Genomic DNA, 19,380 nt, shown 5'->3' with positions numbered 1-19,380 from the left:
TTTTGTGCATTCTTCTTTATTATCCTGGTCCTATTTATATACGGTAAAGAATGATTCGAGGTCAGCCCAGTGACACCTTGTTACCGCCTGAAGTGGAATGTTCCAAAGCCAGAATAAAGGCCAACATTATATCGGATTGCGCATTTAAAGCACTTTTTTTGTTGTTCACATTCTTTTTGCCAGTACTGTCACATTCCAAAAACAGGTATGGTTGCCCCCCCCCCCCCCCTCTCCAGTGGGATAACACAAGATTAACAATAAGAGAACGTAAAGCGATAGCTCCTCAAAAACTACCATATTAATATGAGTGTAGATAGAAGACAAAGATAAATAAGGAGAAACAACAACGCCTGTGTGGTGCAAGCTTGCTGAGTAGAAATCTTCTAAGAAGAAGAGCAGCAATGTTTATCCTCTACAATGTGACAGCACTGTCCTGGTGTCAGGTCTGGTGACTTATTGCATGCTGTCAGTCCTCTTCAACGCATCCCAGTTGAGTTTCAGACGTGGCCGGCGGTCCGGTCCGGCGGTCCAGGCACGTTGGAAGCCATCATTCGCCTCCCGACGCCACGGCAAAACACCCCGGGATCCTTTCCCACGTGCTCCTGAGGGGCAGGCAGCTCCTCTGGGCGTGGGCCCCCCTACTCCTCATCCAGGCCTGGTCAGGATGACTGCATGAGGCCCGTCAGTCGTTTGCTCGCCAGCGATTTTCCCTGTTAGGAGGCAGAGAGATCGAGGGGGGGCTTGGTTGTCAAGTCAGAAGCTTTTCTGAAGAGACTAAAGACTTCCAAAGAAGTATCAAAGCTCCAAACAGGGATGGATGGTTAGTAGACAAGATAAAGCATAAGATGCCCCAAAAACTGTAACATTTACTTTCCTATTGTAAAGGAATTGGGGTCTAATCCAAACTACAATGTACTTTAATGAATGAAGTCCATGAGGTCGAAGTAGAGGAAAGGGGACACTCACCACACTGCGAGTGAACTTCTCCAGGGAAGTGCGTCGGCCCTGCTCTGTTTCAGGCTGCAGTGACAAAGAAAAGATTCAATATGGTATTACAGACATTGCTTTACTATAACTTTTTGTTATATTATGCATTTTCTTTTTGGATTCACCATGTTGTACAAAAAAACATCAAACAACAAACATCCACAACAGTGAAATACGACACACACGTCAATGCAGCAGTGCTATTAAATGTGATGTTAAGACACCGTATATTCAAGTATAAGGTAGCACATTTCTTTAGAATGAGTTACTTTGCAACTTTGGATCTACTTTCCCAATATAATACTTAAGTAAAGGATCCATATTCAACTCATAATATATCCACCGGTGTGGGCATATAGATCTGAACGGCAGAGTTTATACAACATACAACGTAAATGCTTTGTGAAATGATGACAAACACAAACACACATTTACTTTTTTCCTCAGCAGGTCCTGGTACACATTGGAGCGCAGGAAGCGTGCATAGCTGTCGCTTTTCATCAGCTTGTAGATGTGGTCCTGAGTGGAGGGAGGGAGGGACAGAGAGAGAGACAGAGAGAGAATTTGGCACGTTTGCAGGACTTGTGTGAGAGACGCTTATAAACTTGTCAAAGCAGAATTAAGGGGAGAGGCTACATTAGCAGTTGGCATATGCAAAAAATATGAAAAGCAATATCTTTTTCAGGCTTCTCAATGTGGTGTCCACAATTAAAAAAAATTATTATTACATGTGTATTATGCACGATTCATTTTCTTTCTTGAGGAGAAAAACCCTCAAAAGAAAAACGTATCAATACACAGGTTCTAAGGGCCTGTTTTAGATGTGAAACTAATTACAAATTATATGTGAATGAGTGACTTTCCGTTATTTATGCTAAGCTATTCTTTTGAGATTGAATGTGTGTCCGTCTGTCGGGCAGCCGTTGTGTTGTTTGATTGTTTTATTGAGCCTTACTTTAGCCAGACAGGTTAACCTTTCAGCTGACAGCTGGGACCAAACACGCCGGCCTCTTGCATCACCAGAAGAAACCCTGCATGGTATTTTAAGTACATGGATTTTTCCCCTCGGCCTTCTCCTCACTTTAAATCTAATTTGCAAATGTCAGCTGTATGGATCGTTACGTCCGCGTGTGTTTGACGCGGTTAATGAGGTTGCGTGAAATGGTTCAACTAGACTGGGAATGTCGAGGGGAGGCAACAGTAAACCTTTAACTGTGACGATGTTACTGTTTTCTCACCTGTGCGTCCTCATAGCTGTATCGCCCCGGGTCTTTCAGGTTTTGGTTCGTGCGTTCGTAGCTGTGAGAGTCCAGGTTGATGGAGCTGGGCGCTCCCTCCGCCAGAAACTCCGCCCAAATGTCTTGCGCCCTCTGTGCAACCTCCTGCTGGGGCATCCTCTTCAGGCCCTGCACCGCCAACCAGAATCTGCAGAACAGACAAATTCCCCTCAGGATTTAACATTGTCTCTACTGAAACCCCAAAAATACGTGAAATTATTTGGCCACCAGTGGCTTCTTATTGCACACACATGAAGGCAAAGAGTCTCCCCCACTCCACATTTAAACATATATGGAACAATCGAAAAGTGAATGTACTCAAACCACTATAGATTTGTTCTGCTTCGCTTTATCAAAGGAAAACCTTCCACGGATACTGTCCACAGACTGGGCTATGACTTAGATACGTTTTTAGCCTGATATCTCCATATTTTTTAGTGATGTACTGCCTGTAAGTGGTTTATTTTCGGCGATTCTGGAAATTAAAAAACCAAACTCTTCATCTATTTCTTAACCAGTAAAATATATATAAATATTTCACACTGGAACACTCACAGGTGTTCCCCTTCATCCTAACAGAACAAAATGTCCAGATAGACAAAGTAGTAGACACAGATATGGCCCTTTTCATCAAGGGGATTCCATTTCTGGAGGCCCAAAAATAGCCCGAAGTGCAACAGGATTAAGCCGTTGTTCCAAAGGGAGGCCGGCGAGGAACTGCATGTATGATGAACATCAGAGGCAGCAGAGAGCCTCAGGCTGACTGCCTCCAATATGAGTTTGGTATCTATATTGATCTGTGGACTGGTTCACGGGTAATATCATCGAGAGGGACACTTGGCGCTTCGCTGCGTCTCCCTCAGTCGCCCTCTTCCAGAAGCTCGCTCATAAACAGGAAAGCAATTACAGGTCAGAAAAAGGAGCGAGGGACAGGGAGACATGTAGGACAGCCAAGCACTGATAAGGGTGTATGCTGTCTCTGTCATGCACTATCTCCCCATGTAGCTTGGGTATCATGAGGTATCAATGATTTGTAACACAAATTTTAAATGAACCGCGACCATGCACCACTTTCTGCTACATGTCATTGTTTTGTGCAAAACTCACTATACAAAAAGTTAGAAATGAGTATTAAAGATTATTTTGGCTCACCGCAGGTTCTCAGAGCTGAACTCCGACTCCAGGAACTTTAGAAAGAGCTCTTGTCCTGCCGAGTCTTTCAGGGCCTCCTCCAGGGAGAAACCCCACTTCTTCACCCGCTGTAGACCGGGTTCCTTACTGGGAGGGAGGGCAGAGGGAGGCAGTGTAACTTCCCACTGAATATTCTGACCCCATGTCAACAGTAGGAGGAGAAATTATTTAACTAAAATGGAATGTATGAAGTAATACTCGGTGCAGGAGGGCTGACATAGAGAGTATTTTCTCCTCTGCTAGAATTAATAAATACAGCTGAAATAATAAACTACATTAGGCACAGTGATCATTAATTCCTGCATGATTCACAACAGGCCAAGAGCTGCAACTGCCTTCCCTAATACTGCATTACCTTTATTTGTCAAAATAACCTTTCAAAGGGTGATGAATTATTAAAATGGTCCAATATGTGTTTGGAATACAAACTTGTTATTTGGATTATTTGATTAGCTTTGATCAGTAAGCTGAATAACTTTTTCATTCCTTTCAGAAGAAAACGGGTCAATTAACGTTACCCATAAATATCCGGTGCTCTGTACTGTCTTGACTTGACAGGAGTTAATTGTTATGTTCAATTGTGTCATTGTTCAAGATTCAACGTGTTTTTAGACTTCAATAAACGCTCATACCGCAAATCCATATTTCAGCAAATATGGTTTTACAAATCTTAACAGACATATATCATGTTTTTGAAAAGAGTAGCCCACTGATTCAGCAATGCAGACCTGCAACATTGTCACCCTTGTGATGAGTTGTTGTTTTCAACAAAATTAATAGAGAAAAAGGAGATTTTTCATTGCACGCACCCTTCTTCAATGTCAAAACCTGTCACCTACATAACACAGAAAACACAAATTCACTGTAAAAACACCGATTGGCCCTTTTTATTGGACTCTGATACGTGACGGACCAGTTGAGCTCAATGGAACGAGGAGGACGTGTTCACTGGTTGTGGAGGAGACACCGCTCAGTTTGTGTTGTCGTACCTGGTCTCCAGATCCCAGAGGGAGGGATCATCGCTGGTCCAGGGGTTTGGCGGCTCCTGTCCCGTCACAAACGGGTCGTAATCCATGTACTGCTCAGTGTAGCTTATCAGACTGACCACAGAAACATGCACACACACACAGGACAGGAGAGGCAGAGGGGATAGACAGTCAAAAGTAGAGAGTTTAACACTGCAACCAATGCTTCAATAGGTTTTCAGTTCACCTGATTTAATTGTGACTTTAATGCTGTCTGTTCACATTTTAGACCAAAACTCAAGAATACATAAATCTGATTTGACAAGACATCATGTAAATGAAAAAAACAACAACGCATAGTTTACAATTTAACTGCCAGGACATGGTCAGAACTTATTTTCTTTTTAAAGAGCGATAATATAACCATAGTTTGTTTTTGTATTAAAACTAAAATTAAACATTTTCAATTATGACCTTTTTGATTTACATCTTAAAATAAAATCAGAGCTTACCTATAATAATACAATCTATTCCAACGTACTCACTGACACAAAAAGTACTCCCATCTGACAAATTATTAATGTGAAGTCATTCAAAGCCAATTGCACGATGCTAGTCGCCTCGAACGTTATTGCCTTAAATGATTGATGTTTTTCATATATTCGTTCTTGTGTTTGTGATGGTATTCTTTCCCAAAACGATGCTGAACAGTCAAACTCAACGAGTCAAAAGGTCAAAGGGTCAGGGAGGCGGAGCAGTGCAGCAGGCCGCAGTAACCCCAGTAACGGCTGTCCTGACTGACTGACATGTTGTTGTTGTATCTATAGGGAAGATGGACAAAATACAAAGAATATCTGCCCAACTTAATGCAATTCACCAAAATATCATAATAATGAGTAACATTTGTGACACCTAAAATATGTGCTTTGAGGCATTTTTATACCATTTCATACGGTGCAAGCGATGTATTACTTTATCAATTTGTTGTGTTCTTCCCCTAGAAATCTGCCAACATGGTATGTTTTTAACTTTTTGTAAAGCAAATCAGTTTGAATTAAGTAATTTAAAAGAAAATCCAGTGAAATGCGTCTTTGTTGTTTACATTAACTTTTATCATTTAGCCGACGCTTTTATCCAAAGCGACTTCCAAACAGTGCATTGAGTCAAGAGAGAACCAGAACAGCAACAATGTAGAAAGTACAAATTTATCAAGAACGGCAAACTACTAAAAGTGCTGCACGTAAGTGCTGATAAAGCGCTGACTAGTCCAGGTGCAGTCGGTACAGGTGTGTTTTCAGTCATGTCACAGAGTTTACAGATTACAGACAACTTAAAGAAGTGCATTTCTCATGCAACAGGTTGCAATATTATTACCACAATGATACATTTTCTATTTTTTCATTTTTTTTTTTAATGAAGTAAGATTTTAGGACAGCAGACAGAAATTTGCTTAATGGAAGATATACTTTCAAATGATGACGAGCAACCAGATTGGATCATCAAAGAGAGGTTAGAAGATCCAGAAAAGCTCTATGGGCCCTGCAAAAACAGGGTTAGGGAAGTAGGATCTTTTATTTGTCTTTTACTGCAACATACAAAGGAGAGAGAGTAACATGCAGGTGGGACTTGACCTTGGACCTCTATAGCAGTGAAAATCCATGGAGACTAAACTAAACAAATCCTAATCAGCCCGAACACGAGTTTCTTGTACCTTTCAGAAACTTTAGACATCTTCATACAGTGACGGTCTAGCTGGGTGTTCAGGAACAAGATCTGAAACAGCAGATGACAGAAGTCAGTGTTTGTTTATGCTGGTTTTGTCCAATTTAAACAAACTGGACTGTAAATCAGTTGGATTTGTTCAATTTCGTCTGCCACGTCTCTTGGTATTGCAACGAAAGTGAGTTGTCTGCCAGCGCCAGTGGAAACAGAAGTATTACTGTTTCCCATAATTAAGATCAATTGTTCCCATAATCTAGTGGCATATTGGTTTTTGTGTTGTATTCTTGTTTTGTCTCAAAAAACAATCCCCCTTTGTGCTCGAAAACATTAGTTCCTGCAATATTTGACCGTGTGGTATAAAGTGTAACGTGCAGAATAGAGGCTGTCAACTTTCTCAGCAACACTTTTTTGTCGGAATGACATTCATGCTGGTAACATTAACAAGTATTATTATTAATATTTTAATAACAACTTGCACTTATGTAGTAGTTAGAGTAAATATTACACATCACAGTAAACATGTATACACACTCATCTTTAAATAAGGTTTTCCTTTTGGCAGAATCTTTACCTCCTTTTTCACATCCTCCTTGGTGCCTTTCCTGCACAGTTGCAAGGGAGTGTGTACGGGACTCTGGGATTGCGTTGCCTCCTCCGCCAAACCATAAACCGACTGGGCGCATTGAAGCGGAGAGAGAACGCAGAGATACAGTGTGTGCGTATTGTTTTCCAGCAGCAAATATAATGCATGAAAACAACCACTTTGTAATTCAAAAAAATACTTCTGGCATGAATGTAACATTTCATAAAGAAACATTTCTGTTATGATTATGTTGTTTGCCAATTCATATCCACTGAAATCAAATTCATTTGCATGTTTATTCCTTAAATGAATTCCTTAAATGTTAACCTTCAATGACTTTTCACCAAAAGCTTTGCGCCCTCGGAGCTCATACCTTCTTAACTCGGTGGGGGTTCTTCATGCGTCTACATTTCCTGATGTCCATCTCTGTCGTGTTAACGCATCCAGGCTACACACAACACAACCATACAACCAAAGACAATAAACATTATTACAGTCAGTTCTGGTTGTCCTGAATGATCCCAGAGAGACCCGTGGAACGACGATGAAAAACAGGCAGTATGTAGGCGAAAGACGAGGCTACAATGTGAGGCTTACCACAGGCCTGTGGACGTCCCAGAAGGCTCTCTCCTGGCTGTCAAGGATCTTCCTCTCGGTTTTATCCTTTTTCCTGTCGATCCTGCAGATGGGATCAGTCAACGTGAATGCATAATTCAGCTGTGCACACGTAGCAGCGAACAGGACGAAAGGAAAAGACAGGAAGGGAAGATAGTTTCCAGATTATGAAGTCGGCGCACACTGGACAAATCTGCTGAAAGGACATCATGTGTTGGTAGATCAAACGGACAAGCGTCCCCTGCAGTGTCTTCACAAGCTGTAGCCATCTTGTCAGCATGTCCTTCCCGGAGAATAAACAGCTCAGTGTTCTACCGCGTTGGTTAATAGTCGGTTGATGCACTGTGACAGAAGTCTGTGATACGAGATGTTGCGCATTGAGGTTCTACTGTAGTATTTTTTACCTCAGGTGGGAGTGACATCGTAGTTTTACGAGTTTCCGTGGTAACAGAGCACACTTACTTGACCTGGGCCTCAGCCTGCATGTAGATAAACTCCCACTTCCTGGCAAAGGCTCTCTGCAGCCGGGCAAGGTTCTCCTGTTGGAGAGAAGAAAGACACACGTTAGGAAAGAAAATGTAAAAAGAAAAAACATGTTCTAACTTAATGGAAAATTAAAAACACAGTCTCACACGCGTTCTAGTTAGAGTATAGATCCTAAATGAACACAGTCAGAGATTGTGATTTTCTGCCTCGGCCTTGACACACAAATCAATCCTAAGAAGCATTGATCCGTGTGCAGAGGAGGAATCCAGCACTCACCGCCTCATAATCTGCCAGCTCCAGCCGGGTCTTGTTCTGCATGGTCCGCTTGCACAGGTAAATGGCTACACGAGGGACAGATACAATCGAAGACTGGGATCTATCAGAAGGCCCATACACACATTACCCTCCGTCAATGCCTCGCTCATTCCCTAAGCTCACTGGCAGGAGGTGTATTGGTGATTGACTAAACTGCACTGCAGTTCAGATATATTGGTCTGTTTAATCCTATGAACAAATAATAATGAATTTAATTATATCAAATCCCCCTTTTTTAACACCATATTTTATGATATTCATTTTAGGTATTAACATATTTTGTGAAAAAAATGAATCAAAACTGTTAAACTCTCACCATAGTCTGTGTTCTCAGGCTCCCAGCGGTTGGACGGCCAAAAGTACGGCGCCTGGGTGGGAAACATGTGGATCAACCAGTGGTTAGTGTTTCAGGGACCTGAAGTGAAACCTAGGGAGGCAGTTGCATACTTTGCATCAAAATCTAGACTGGCGACGATCCCCTTTGTGACATCATTATCCTGCTTCTGACTGTGAGAGCAACACATATGTATTCATCATCAGCACCGAACAGCTGACTCCTAAGACGTCCTCCTAGTAAGAGGCGTCCCGCGGCACAGCGGAGGCGTGGGAGTGCTGCAGTAACACAATGAAGCGAGTAAGAAGTTGGAACGCTGAGTAATAAAGGCAGCAGGCAAAGAACAGATGCTGATGGGATTGTTATTTGACGTAGCTGGCAGGGCTTTGAATCACACTTTTAAAACCATCTTTAGTTGTTGCATTGAGGAGAGATGTTTACAGGGTGTTGTTTTGATTTCCTCTCTTTGCCTTTGCGCTTATTTTGCCTTGAAAAAGGAAATGCTAATGAACGGTGATTATCTTCATCCGGCCTTTCTACAATGCCAAACTTTTCCTCTGGTCTCATTTCGCACTTCCCGTTGAAAGAGAACCAAGGTCAAAGGCAAAGTGCACTTCCATCTCGTTTAATTAAACTGCTCCGCGAGTCCTCCAACGAGACTCTGAATAGGAAAGAGGAAGATGCTTCACGGAGATCCTTCTTATCTCACCACGTGCTGCCTCGCTGTTCCCCGCTGAGCGATGTGAAATCATTGTTTCCTATTTCTAATTAGGAAATTCTGGAGGAAACTGTCAAACATAATTGATCAGTGTCGGCGTTGTTTTATCTGTGGACGATTGAGGAGCAGAATGTTTTTCTTCTCTAATACGTCTCTCTGCATTCGGGTTGGTGGCCGTTTATTCTGCCCGTACGCGGAGCTGCTTCCCCGGCTCGCTCCATGAATATTTTAACAGATCACCATTCATTTTTAATACGGTCACATGATCCCAACGCAGTACTGCAAAAGCTGTTGGAAAGCGGACGGGGCCTTTTGTCATCAAGAGCAAGATTGCTGTGTTGTAATTCCATTACGGAACAAGTAATCTTCCAACGGTTGATTAAGGTCTTTATGAGAAGCAAGTGCTCTCACAATGAGATCGACCCCGCTGGACTTTTTAATATCTCTCACACTACTGCGGGATTAGTTTGAGCTTAAGCCAAAGGAACAGGAAATTTGCATTTATTGAACAAAGCAATGGTAATCTGTTAAAATAAAGAGCCTTTATCTAACAATCAAGCTTTCTATTCTGCCATTCTAGCAGAGGCCCTTTCCTGCTGTATTCAAACCCTTTTTAAAACTCTTTTCAAAGCCTGAAATGTCAACGAGCAACACGCACAGTTCTATTCAAAGGATTTCAGACCATCAGCTTTTATGTTCTGTACTCCGCCACCAAAGAGCTTCATGCCAACACGGCGATATGTGTTGCTAGAATGAGAGCATAAGTATAGCTAGAGCTGTAGAGTGTTTCTTAAGACTAGTAACGTTTCCATAGTAGTTCTTCCTGTTGCTGCAGGACTTTCGAATGTTGAACCATAACATGGAGAATCTGGAACGCTTCCGTAATGTTTTGCGCTCACTGTAAAGTAAAACCCTTCACCCGTTTGTTGTGCAACCTCATCCAGCAGAAGCCTCTCAAAATCCAATCAGCGGCCACAAAATCTGATCCTGTCTCAGTTCTCTCAGCCATGACCTCACACATGTAATGGTAATAGAACACTGATTCAAAATCAATGCGTCAGTCGGCAACATTTGACGACACGCAAGGAGGCGTTGGGCAAAGAGCAAAAGTCTAAACATAGAGTATCCTATTGATACCAGGAGTAGCCGCGTCCGCCTGCTCCGGCCTCGTCCGTGTCCCCGTCCCCTCGGACGTCTCCTGCTCACCTGAAAGCGGTAGAAAGTGCCGTCATCTTTGAGGGAGAGGACGTGGTCCGAGATGGGGAAGAAATAGCCTTGAGCTGCAATGAGACTGCCAACGTGCATGGCCTCGGCTGCAGGAGGACAACAGGGAGGGATACATATATACATATATGTACTTGGATGGAATGAACTCAGAAGTATCCATATTAAGACAATGCAATGTAACCAGGGGAAAAGGTGTCTTCCGAATCAACTCTAAAGTGGAAGATTTGGGGGGAAAAAGCCACAGATGCAGTGTTGTGACATTGGAGGTCACACAGCAGCTGCACTCAAGGTGCTTGCTACCATTTTCCATGGCCGGTCCATTCTTTTGAATTTAAATTGGATTTGAGCTTTAGCATTCGGCACTGAAGTGGTTTGACTGGGGATGTGCTGCCACTGCTCCCCCACCACCAGGCCCCAGGTCGGCTCAACAACAAGCGCACAACGAAATGGACCTGTTTCATCTGTTTCTTAAGACAAAGAAAAAGAGCTGCAAAGACATTTAAGTTTTGTTGTCGTGATGTGCTGTTTGTAAAAACCTACCTGGATCGTCAATGGACAGGTTCTTCATCAGCCACTGTACAATATCTGTACCTGAATGAGGTCACATAAAAAGGTGTGATGGTTTTACAGTGTACACACATCTGGTAGACATGGCCTGGGATTAAAGAAATATAAGAAAAGTGGTGACAGTGAGAAAACCAAGATTAAAAAGGCATATTTTTCATTGATGCTCTTAAATGTAAAACGTGTAGTAACAGTTTTATCCATGTAATATTTTCATCAAAGTCAGAAAATGAATTCAATAAGGTTACATCAAATCAGCTGAATTTGAGAGGCTTACTTTTAAAACTGCATTTGCAATGAAATTAACTAAATGTACTATTTCTTTACTGAAAAAATAGATAATCTGCAACCTAAATTAAAGAAATAATAAAAACAAATATGAAAAATCCATTGAAAAGATATATATTCTTTACTGTATCAACCCCGACAAGTCTCCCGACCCCACTAGCGTTCAGATTACTGTCAGTTTTCTCAATTCTGCTCTCCTCGGATACCATTAAGATGGTATCCGAGGAGAGCAGTTAGGATTAGTTAAGATAGCAAAAACTTTTCTTTCTCTGAGTCCCGAGGGAGGCGGCGTTTAATTCTTCACCATTTATTGGTTTTCTGGCCCTCGGCACTCAGCGACAAACCTTTAAGCTACTGTTCTGCACGCCCATCCACCGCCGTAGTAATTGTGTTTATTGACATGCTCTGCTTATGGGAAACCGGGGTAATGCATTTTCCATGAGTGCGAGGACGGAGAGATTGCAAAAAAGAATGTTAATAGCCTTTCTTTGTTTCTCCATCATTTGACAGGAGCGTGTCAACGCCTCCCACTGCGGCTCCAGACTTTAAAGTGATGTAGTTTAGACTGTTTAGGCAATCCCCACCCGACAGGCACAACTGGCTTTTAATGTTGTTATTTTCTTTTTTAAATGTCTAGTCTCTATGTTTCTCATTAACGCAGTTCAACACATTGACCCTAGCTGCAGCTCTGCAGGAGCAGTTGGGGGTTGATTGCCTTGCTTTAGGGCACCTGGACAGTAAGAGAGCAGCATTATTCAATATGCTCGGCACCCTCTTTCCAACAATTAGTCATATGCTTTCCTTCTCCTTCCCCGTCAGCTCTATTCTACAGGTTGAAACAAAACCCACAATAGAAATGCAGCCACAACACACATACGTATGAATATCGAATCCCTTTGAAAAGAGAGATAGAAAAAAAAATAGATGAATAGGTATTAAAAATTGACAGGATGTCTGACAAAAGTATGTTACATAATACAACAGGATAAATAAGTGAACGCCTTCTTCTTACCTGTAACAACACTGGGGATCTTGGTCATAAAACTCTTCACAGTTCTGATGGGCACGCCGTCCGTCTCATCCTGGATGAGCGTGACAATGTCTTCAATCTGCAGAGGACGGCCGCCAAAGAGGACAAAAACGGGGATAAAGACGGAAATGGAAAAGGAGCCATTGTTAAATCGCTACTTAAGATCGAAGCCACACATCCGCGAGCTGACCTTTTGAAAGGAGTTCCTTTTGTAAAAAGATCACATTAAGGAAGTAATCCTGTTTCATGGGACTTTTAAACGTGACCTAATTTCATGGATGGTATTTCAACAACAACCAACCTCAGCAAAATTTAAAAAGAGCTGTAATCAGACCTCTGTACAGTTTCTGTACGTGGCCATTATATCTATAAAGGCTGCAACAACAGCATGAAGAGGATTTGATGTAAGAGGACGAGCTTCAGCTGGATCAGCACGTACCACCGGCCTTTTATCACAACCGTACGCCTGCTGTGCTGTGCGTGTGTTGTAGTAGTCAGATCTGCTCTCTGCACAGATGCTTTCTTGTTTGTGTCAGCGAGTGGGACGTGATAAGTTGGTCGCTCTGGAGACGGCTCGCTCAAAGCGACCACAGAACTCAGCGCTTATGTAAAAGAAAAAGACGGGGGGGGAAGGGGCTACACTGGTTATTTACACCTGGAGCACTAAAAATATCACAATAAAGATATGAAATGCGTCACGAGTCCGTTCACATTCATGGATGAACATAGAAGAAGAACAGTACTCACACAAAGAAAGTGAATTACGTTAGGAGGGAATCCTCTTTTGTACATACATCACATGTCCTACAGTACAAAAATAAGTATTTTGTTCCAGCTGTTCCATATTTAGAAGCTTGAAGAACATGTGAATTATTGCAGTAGAGGAACCACAATGAGGATGAAGGCGAGAAAAACAGAAGAGAAATGAAGCTGCTTCTTAAAAACAAAACGGACACCACAGCATTTTGCACAGATTGTTGGAGGTTTTTTCTGCACACTGGCTTCCATAGCGGGAACCTTCAGTAGGTTTCTTAAAAAAATGTTCCAATTAGTTATTTTGTATGGTTTCATTACATGACAATCATCTGACATATTTATAAGATACCACATGCTAGAAGTAATTAAGTACTGAGCAACATCCCTACAGAACTAATTCACCAAAGCAGACGAGCAATCATGTTGCATTTAATATGTGTTGCAGTTTTAAATCGACAGCATGTTGTCATCAAAACCAATGAATCCGGTTCTGATAAGTCTTGGGCAGGAACTCGTTGTTTAACCCCCGATTCCAGTTTTCCTCCTCAGCTAAGAGTTTCAGAATTGATTAGGGACACCATCACAGAAAATATGAAGCACACGTGATTCCCCACCAAAGACTAAACGTTTCCAGTCAACATGCAAACTGACAAGATGTCTGTTTTTAAATCTGTCTTCTGCACATCTGTTCCTCTCTTTTGCTGAAAGAAATTGATCTTGGCTGTCTGGCAACACATGAGAATCAATTTAATAATGCAAACCTAACAAGACCTTGCTGGCGTGGAGACAGATTTTTAAATGACTAAAGGCTTTCGCTATCAAGGGCAATTTACTCCCCACCAATCAAATCAAATAATCACTGCAGGTTTATTACAGAGCACATGCTCTGAAAGAGCACCTGCACCTTTTGAATCTCTGGTGCTGAAACAGCTGCATCTTCTCTTTACATTTCTTTGGATCATTGGAGCAGAGACAGACAGGTCAATACGGAAGCTATAATGAAGCAGGCGAACCTGCTGCTGAGACAGAAAATGTCAGCTGTGGCCCAGAGGATGTTTGCGCACGGACACCTGGGAAACGTGCTGAGCACTGGTTTCTGGTTACAAAAATAACAATTAAATGTAAAGCATTTAATTCCAATGCTTTCAAACAGTGTATCATGAGTATCATCATTCTTTTTCTACCAGATGGAAGGTTCAAAATCGTAAGTCGGATGAGCTTAAATATACTTTGAGGGGCTAAGTGTTTGATTAGAATATACATATGAGGCCATTTGCTGATTAAACTCCTTGCACAACTGCACAAATGACCTTTAGAACACCCTTCACAATCAAATCCTGAAACACCACACTGATTGAAACACGGTCTTCTGTGCGTTAAGTTGCACTTGAATGCTGACAAAAGTCACGAGAAACCTAAATGAAAAGGAAATGTGAGATGCAGGGTGAAGTAACTTGCTGATGGCCTCTCAAAACAGATAACTATCGTGCATTGACAATATTACATACTGGCTGCAAGCGTGTGCTCATGTCCTGCCATGTGCATGGTTCATGAATGATGGCGGTGGCCTAAGTAAAGAAGGGCAGAGTTAACCAGCACCGAGGAAGAGGAACTGTCTACTGGGTGCAGCGGAGCGCTGCAGGAATGAGTCGGAGAATTCATTATTGCGCTTACGGTTCACTTGTTTTTAACTCAATGTTTTTATTTATTTACTTTTGCCGATGTTGTCATGCTTAACAAATCAGAAAAGTGGTGAAAGGCATTTTGCCAAATAAAATTGCTAAATAGAACAAAAGCTGTTTTGCAATAATCCCAAATCCAACAGAATGCATGTTCATATATGAAGCTTGTCAGATTCCAATGCTGTAAGTAGTTAACTTTTATGTTAAATGCATGTTTTTCCCTTTAACTTGTGAGCGTTAAATAGATTCAAAGAAACTCAATCTGCATTTTAGGTCAATGTCATGCACATATTTTTCATATAGTATGTTTATTTTGGAGCTGTTTCAAAAACCTGACACAATATGTATGAAGAGACTCATTATCTATACCTCCCAGTTGGGTCGTTTTACATCATACATCATACAACACAAACTAAAACTTTCACAACATTTGATATGTTGCTAGAAATAACTTCATTATAATCCCTTGAAATGGAAAGCAGCTCATTTCAGTAGAAATATGGTGTTATGTGCAGTTGACACAGAACGTTGAGCATCATATTGCCGATAAAGTTATTCAAAGACCAAAACAATTTGAGTTAAGTTGTTTAGGAAGGTGGCAATAAATGTCGACCATCCATGTTGTACCTCATGGGGTCAATCATGTGTATAGGTAGGCTTTCATAGTGTAATATAATGTCAAACACTTATGTTTCTAACGTGTCCCTATGTTTACCCTGTTACAATCAGAATTTCTGTGTCTGTTTGATGCATCCATCCCTCACTTTTTATCACTTGCTCTGAGCCAAGAATACTTCCGTATTTCTACTCAAGTCGCTCCAGACTAGCCGGCACAAAATGATAATCCAAGAGCAAAGGAGGTTAAAGCTTGTCACAGGACCAGTGGTCGCTGTGCGATCCTCCCCAAAACCGTTATGATGTGCCAGAATGTCAGTTCCAAATCCGATTCAATACTCAGTGGTATTTTATTTCCTATCAGGAATCAGGAAACATTTATTGCCAAAATAAATAATAAGTGTTCATTAGCACAGCACGGTTGATTTAATAATGCTGCAATATCAGAGAGTCATCAAGTTGAAACAACCTGTCTGTAGTCGTACCCCAGGCAGACAACCGTGGAGTGAGTGGTGTGTGCGATGAGGTGCGTATAGACACTGGGAGTATGAACACTGTGTCATCTCAGGTAACTGTTCCTTCTGAGACGTGGCTCCTCCATCGGTAGGGCAACTTTCCTCCCCTACGGTGCCCGAATCCCACAGTTGCTGCACCGCAGCAGAAATCACATGGGTCCTTAAAGAGCAGATCACAATCAGGCTAAGATTAGACCTCCCGGGGGTCATTGTGGGAATAATATTTTATTTATATCCATCTCTCCGGTGTTCTGGTTTATCCCTTATTGCTATGCAGGATTATGACATTGTAATTTTATTTTCAATGGTCGGAGAATAAAGGCTTATCTGGGTTTTGTCAGAATTACATTTTCAGCGACAGGATCATGACACTGTGGACATTATTTCATTTGGTATTTAAAGGAATCTCAGATGTGCATTTTCCTTTTTTTGCCTGTGGTGATAGTGTGTATAACTCCCATGACTCCCACTCTTTCATTTCCCTAATCAACATATCCTCAGAGAGCCTTGTGCTATGAAATATGTCAAAACCGTGTTCTCAGTGACACAAAGAGGCTAAAGTTATAATGTGTTGACCTTTTGTCAAAGCACGCCATTAAAAGGTTGGGATAATGAGTTTTCCATGCGAGGGAAACCGTTTCATAAAGTCGGGGCACTTAACAGTTCACGAGCATGCGCTTCCATGAGACTGGTGCAATAAGGGAGAACCGGTAATCCAACACACAACCTAATACCTCATGCAGCATATTAGCATTTGTTTTATATTCATGAAGGGGATTAGCATGCCAACCTGGCAAAAGTCAAATTAGTTTCATTGAACTTATTAAATGAGGTGTCAAAATGCTTGTGCGTGGGCATCAGTCACACATCAACACAGCGTCTCGCACTCTCAGCACATGAATTGGCGTTGGCGCAGAGTGGGCGTAATGACTGTGGAGATGGCGAGGCCGTCTGCCCGCATCAAAATGGGTTCATGTCTGAAGGTCAGACACGACGGCCGTGTGACAGTTACAAGGAGCCTCACTGGTTTCAGCCCAGTGCACCTGGCAGCAGGGTGACGTGATCGTTGATGGAAGTGCGATGACCACAGGACGGCGCCGACACGGTCAACTGCCAGCGCATCGCTGCCCGACAGTCCGTGCCGGCCATTAGCAATTCATAAGGCCTGCCGGAATTCTGGAGGACTAGATTTTTTTTTTTTAATCTGCTCCGTTCAACTGAAACAATTCATTTTGTTTTCTCCAACAAAGCGGTGGTCGAGTCCTTTTAAACAAATGCAGACCCGAGGCTGCTGTTCATATTGAATGGAATTGCTAAAAATGAATTAATGATTCCGTTACAAATAGGTTTTGTAGGAAGATTACACTAATAAATATATATATATATATATATATATATATTTATATATATATATATGCACACACAAAATATGATAGTGGCTTAACTAGAAAAATGGTAACTAAGTACTGCTAAGAAGTAATCCTGACTTTCTTCCATCCATCCATCCTTCCAAAAGGTAAAATTCTGCAACACGTTGTTTACCTTTTTGCCTTTGACAAAGAACAAAAACTACTGCCTGGTGGGCGCCGGAGTCCAACGGAGTAAGACAGTCAGTAAGAAACACACTAATCCATCACGCAAATGCAAAACTAATCCGTCTGAAGCTCAGCCTATAGTGAAAAATATGAAAATCATTATTTAAATCAGCTTAATGGCGTATGTAACCGTGGGCGCCTGGGCAGTGTAGGTAGAAAAAAGAAAATCCTTGATATTTAATTAGCGGCAGCAAAGATAGTTTTCCTGCTCACTTTTACAAATAAACATTTAGTCCCTGCTTTCAGTTGATGACATGTCAACAGTCACCAATTCACTTTTTTATCATTAGTTGTTCAGTCGAGCCCATCGCTGATTGTTCTCCTACACAGGATTCAGACGCTTTACAAAAGGTACGAAAAATACTGCTGCCAATCTAGGCCTCCATTCCTAAAACCATCTGTTTTCTTTCAAGTATGTACTACAGCTGTAAAGTATGTGCAGTACGTGGTAGTATGTGGTATACCTTCTGAGGATTGGAACGCATCAAAGTGTCATCTCATCAAAGCGTAATATGGCTATTCATATTTTTGCATTAGCCCTGTCGATCTTATTATTTGCAAAGTAGCAGCGTTCTTTCAAGCGGTTAGTTGCTGAATAAATGGACCGATTATAATAGTGAAGGCTGCCAACGAATAAATAGGTAAGCAGTTTGTAGCACTGTGCAGTCAGTGCATCAGCATGTGGTGTGACAAAGTTATTTTATCTTTTCTCTTCAAAGGGGTTGAATCTTATCCAAATTCAACCTTTGCACCATAATCTGCACATGGGAATCCATCCAACATTTGGTGTTATTTTAGACTAGAGGCTACACAAAGACGCCGCATGCATTGGGAACATTAGCAGTTTAGTAATATTTTTAAACGTTGCATACTACATTGAAGTGGTAGTCTTAAAATATGTCATAAAATAGCTAACTCAGTAAAATGTGTCCCTGGAGGTTCCAGAGGGACAAACGGCTGCTTTCATTGAGAGCATCAAGTTTAATTTAGTATCTGCTACGAGCCTCTATTATTCCTGTCACATAGTTTAATATGCACTGTAATATTCTATCCCTAAGGGGAATAGACATTGTGCGATCTGATGTGACGGGTAAAGCTGCTGCTTTCCTTTAAACGCCCACTGAGCGTGTTACAAACTTTCTGGTAAACACCTGCCTCAATAGCTGCTGATGCTCTTATACTCACTTTCTAGTGTTACGTGGCCTCAATGCGGCTACAACGGTGGGATGATAGTGCAGATCAGCTGAGCCCCAGATCTTGTTTTGGGTTCCAGTTTGCATTTTAAACCACCACGCTGGACAAATGCACCAATGAAATAACTTCTCACTCCACAGCGCTTAGCCAACCGAAGCTCTTTTAGCCGTAAAGACAAAGAGGAAATAATGAAATCCTGGTGCAGAAAATGTTAAGAGGTCAAAGTTCTCCTCAAAAACTTTTTCCATCTGGCCGAAAAGGCCACAGACAGCAGAAAGTGAGACGAGGCCAGACGTCGTCCCGGGGCAATAATCTATCCAGAAAAGATGGGAGTCCAACTCGCCCGCATCCATTGTGATTACTTTGATATCAAATAACCACTTTTCCTATACAGCCCTTATACGCCAAAGATAAAAAATGGCCATTTCATTATCATCATCATCTTTATCATTAGCTGGCGATGACGTTTGGCTACTGCAAAAAGATTCAATAGTGTCTTGAAAAGTTGGCACTTCATTTCCTTTCCTACAAGAGACGGTGCCCGTTTCAAGTTCATTCTTAATTTGTCGGCGAGCTCCATTAGGCTACAATTTACTGCACTGTGGGTGGACGGCTACGTGGGCGTCGCTGAAGCGGCACTCATTAAACTATTTTTCAAGGATCCAACATTAAATAGCACTTGTGGAATGATGTCAGGACTCTTTCGAAAGCTGTTAGGGAA

The 19,380-nt window shown here is 41.8% G+C and overlaps 1 protein-coding gene across 3 annotated transcripts in view; it reads right to left on the bottom strand.

Moving 5' to 3' along the window:
* The window catches only part of LOC120807874 (regulator of G-protein signaling 6), a 42,476-nt gene continuing 23,096 nt past the window's right edge, over positions 1–19,380 (bottom strand). For 2 of the 3 annotated variants that reach the window (XM_040160312.2, XM_078093079.1), the window contains 16 exons: positions 12,285–12,381; positions 10,961–11,011; positions 10,400–10,506; positions 8,458–8,509; positions 8,103–8,167; positions 7,803–7,879; positions 7,323–7,404; positions 7,099–7,173; positions 6,714–6,815; positions 6,132–6,193; positions 4,445–4,555; positions 3,417–3,542; positions 2,226–2,412; positions 1,417–1,506; positions 967–1,020; positions 1–710 (listed from right to left, as the gene is read on the bottom strand). In XM_040160312.2, coding sequence (XP_040016246.2) covers positions 660–710; positions 967–1,020; positions 1,417–1,506; positions 2,226–2,412; positions 3,417–3,542; positions 4,445–4,555; positions 6,132–6,193; positions 6,714–6,815; positions 7,099–7,173; positions 7,323–7,404; positions 7,803–7,879; positions 8,103–8,167; positions 8,458–8,509; positions 10,400–10,506; positions 10,961–11,011; positions 12,285–12,381 — 1,389 coding nt within the window. In that variant the 3' untranslated portion in view covers positions 1–659. The remainder of the gene's footprint in view (positions 711–966; positions 1,021–1,416; positions 1,507–2,225; positions 2,413–3,416; positions 3,543–4,444; positions 4,556–6,131; positions 6,194–6,713; positions 6,816–7,098; positions 7,174–7,322; positions 7,405–7,802; positions 7,880–8,102; positions 8,168–8,457; positions 8,510–10,399; positions 10,507–10,960; positions 11,012–12,284; positions 12,382–19,380) is intronic. The other variant, XM_040160314.2, reaches the window with a different exon arrangement.

The sequence above is a fragment of the Gasterosteus aculeatus genome, chromosome 18, assembly GCF_964276395.1.
Source record: "Gasterosteus aculeatus chromosome 18, fGasAcu3.hap1.1, whole genome shotgun sequence".
Lineage (NCBI taxonomy): Eukaryota > Metazoa > Chordata > Actinopteri > Perciformes > Gasterosteidae > Gasterosteus > Gasterosteus aculeatus.
Note: the sequence above shows the minus strand (reverse complement) of the source record. Positions and strands in the feature narration are given on the sequence as shown.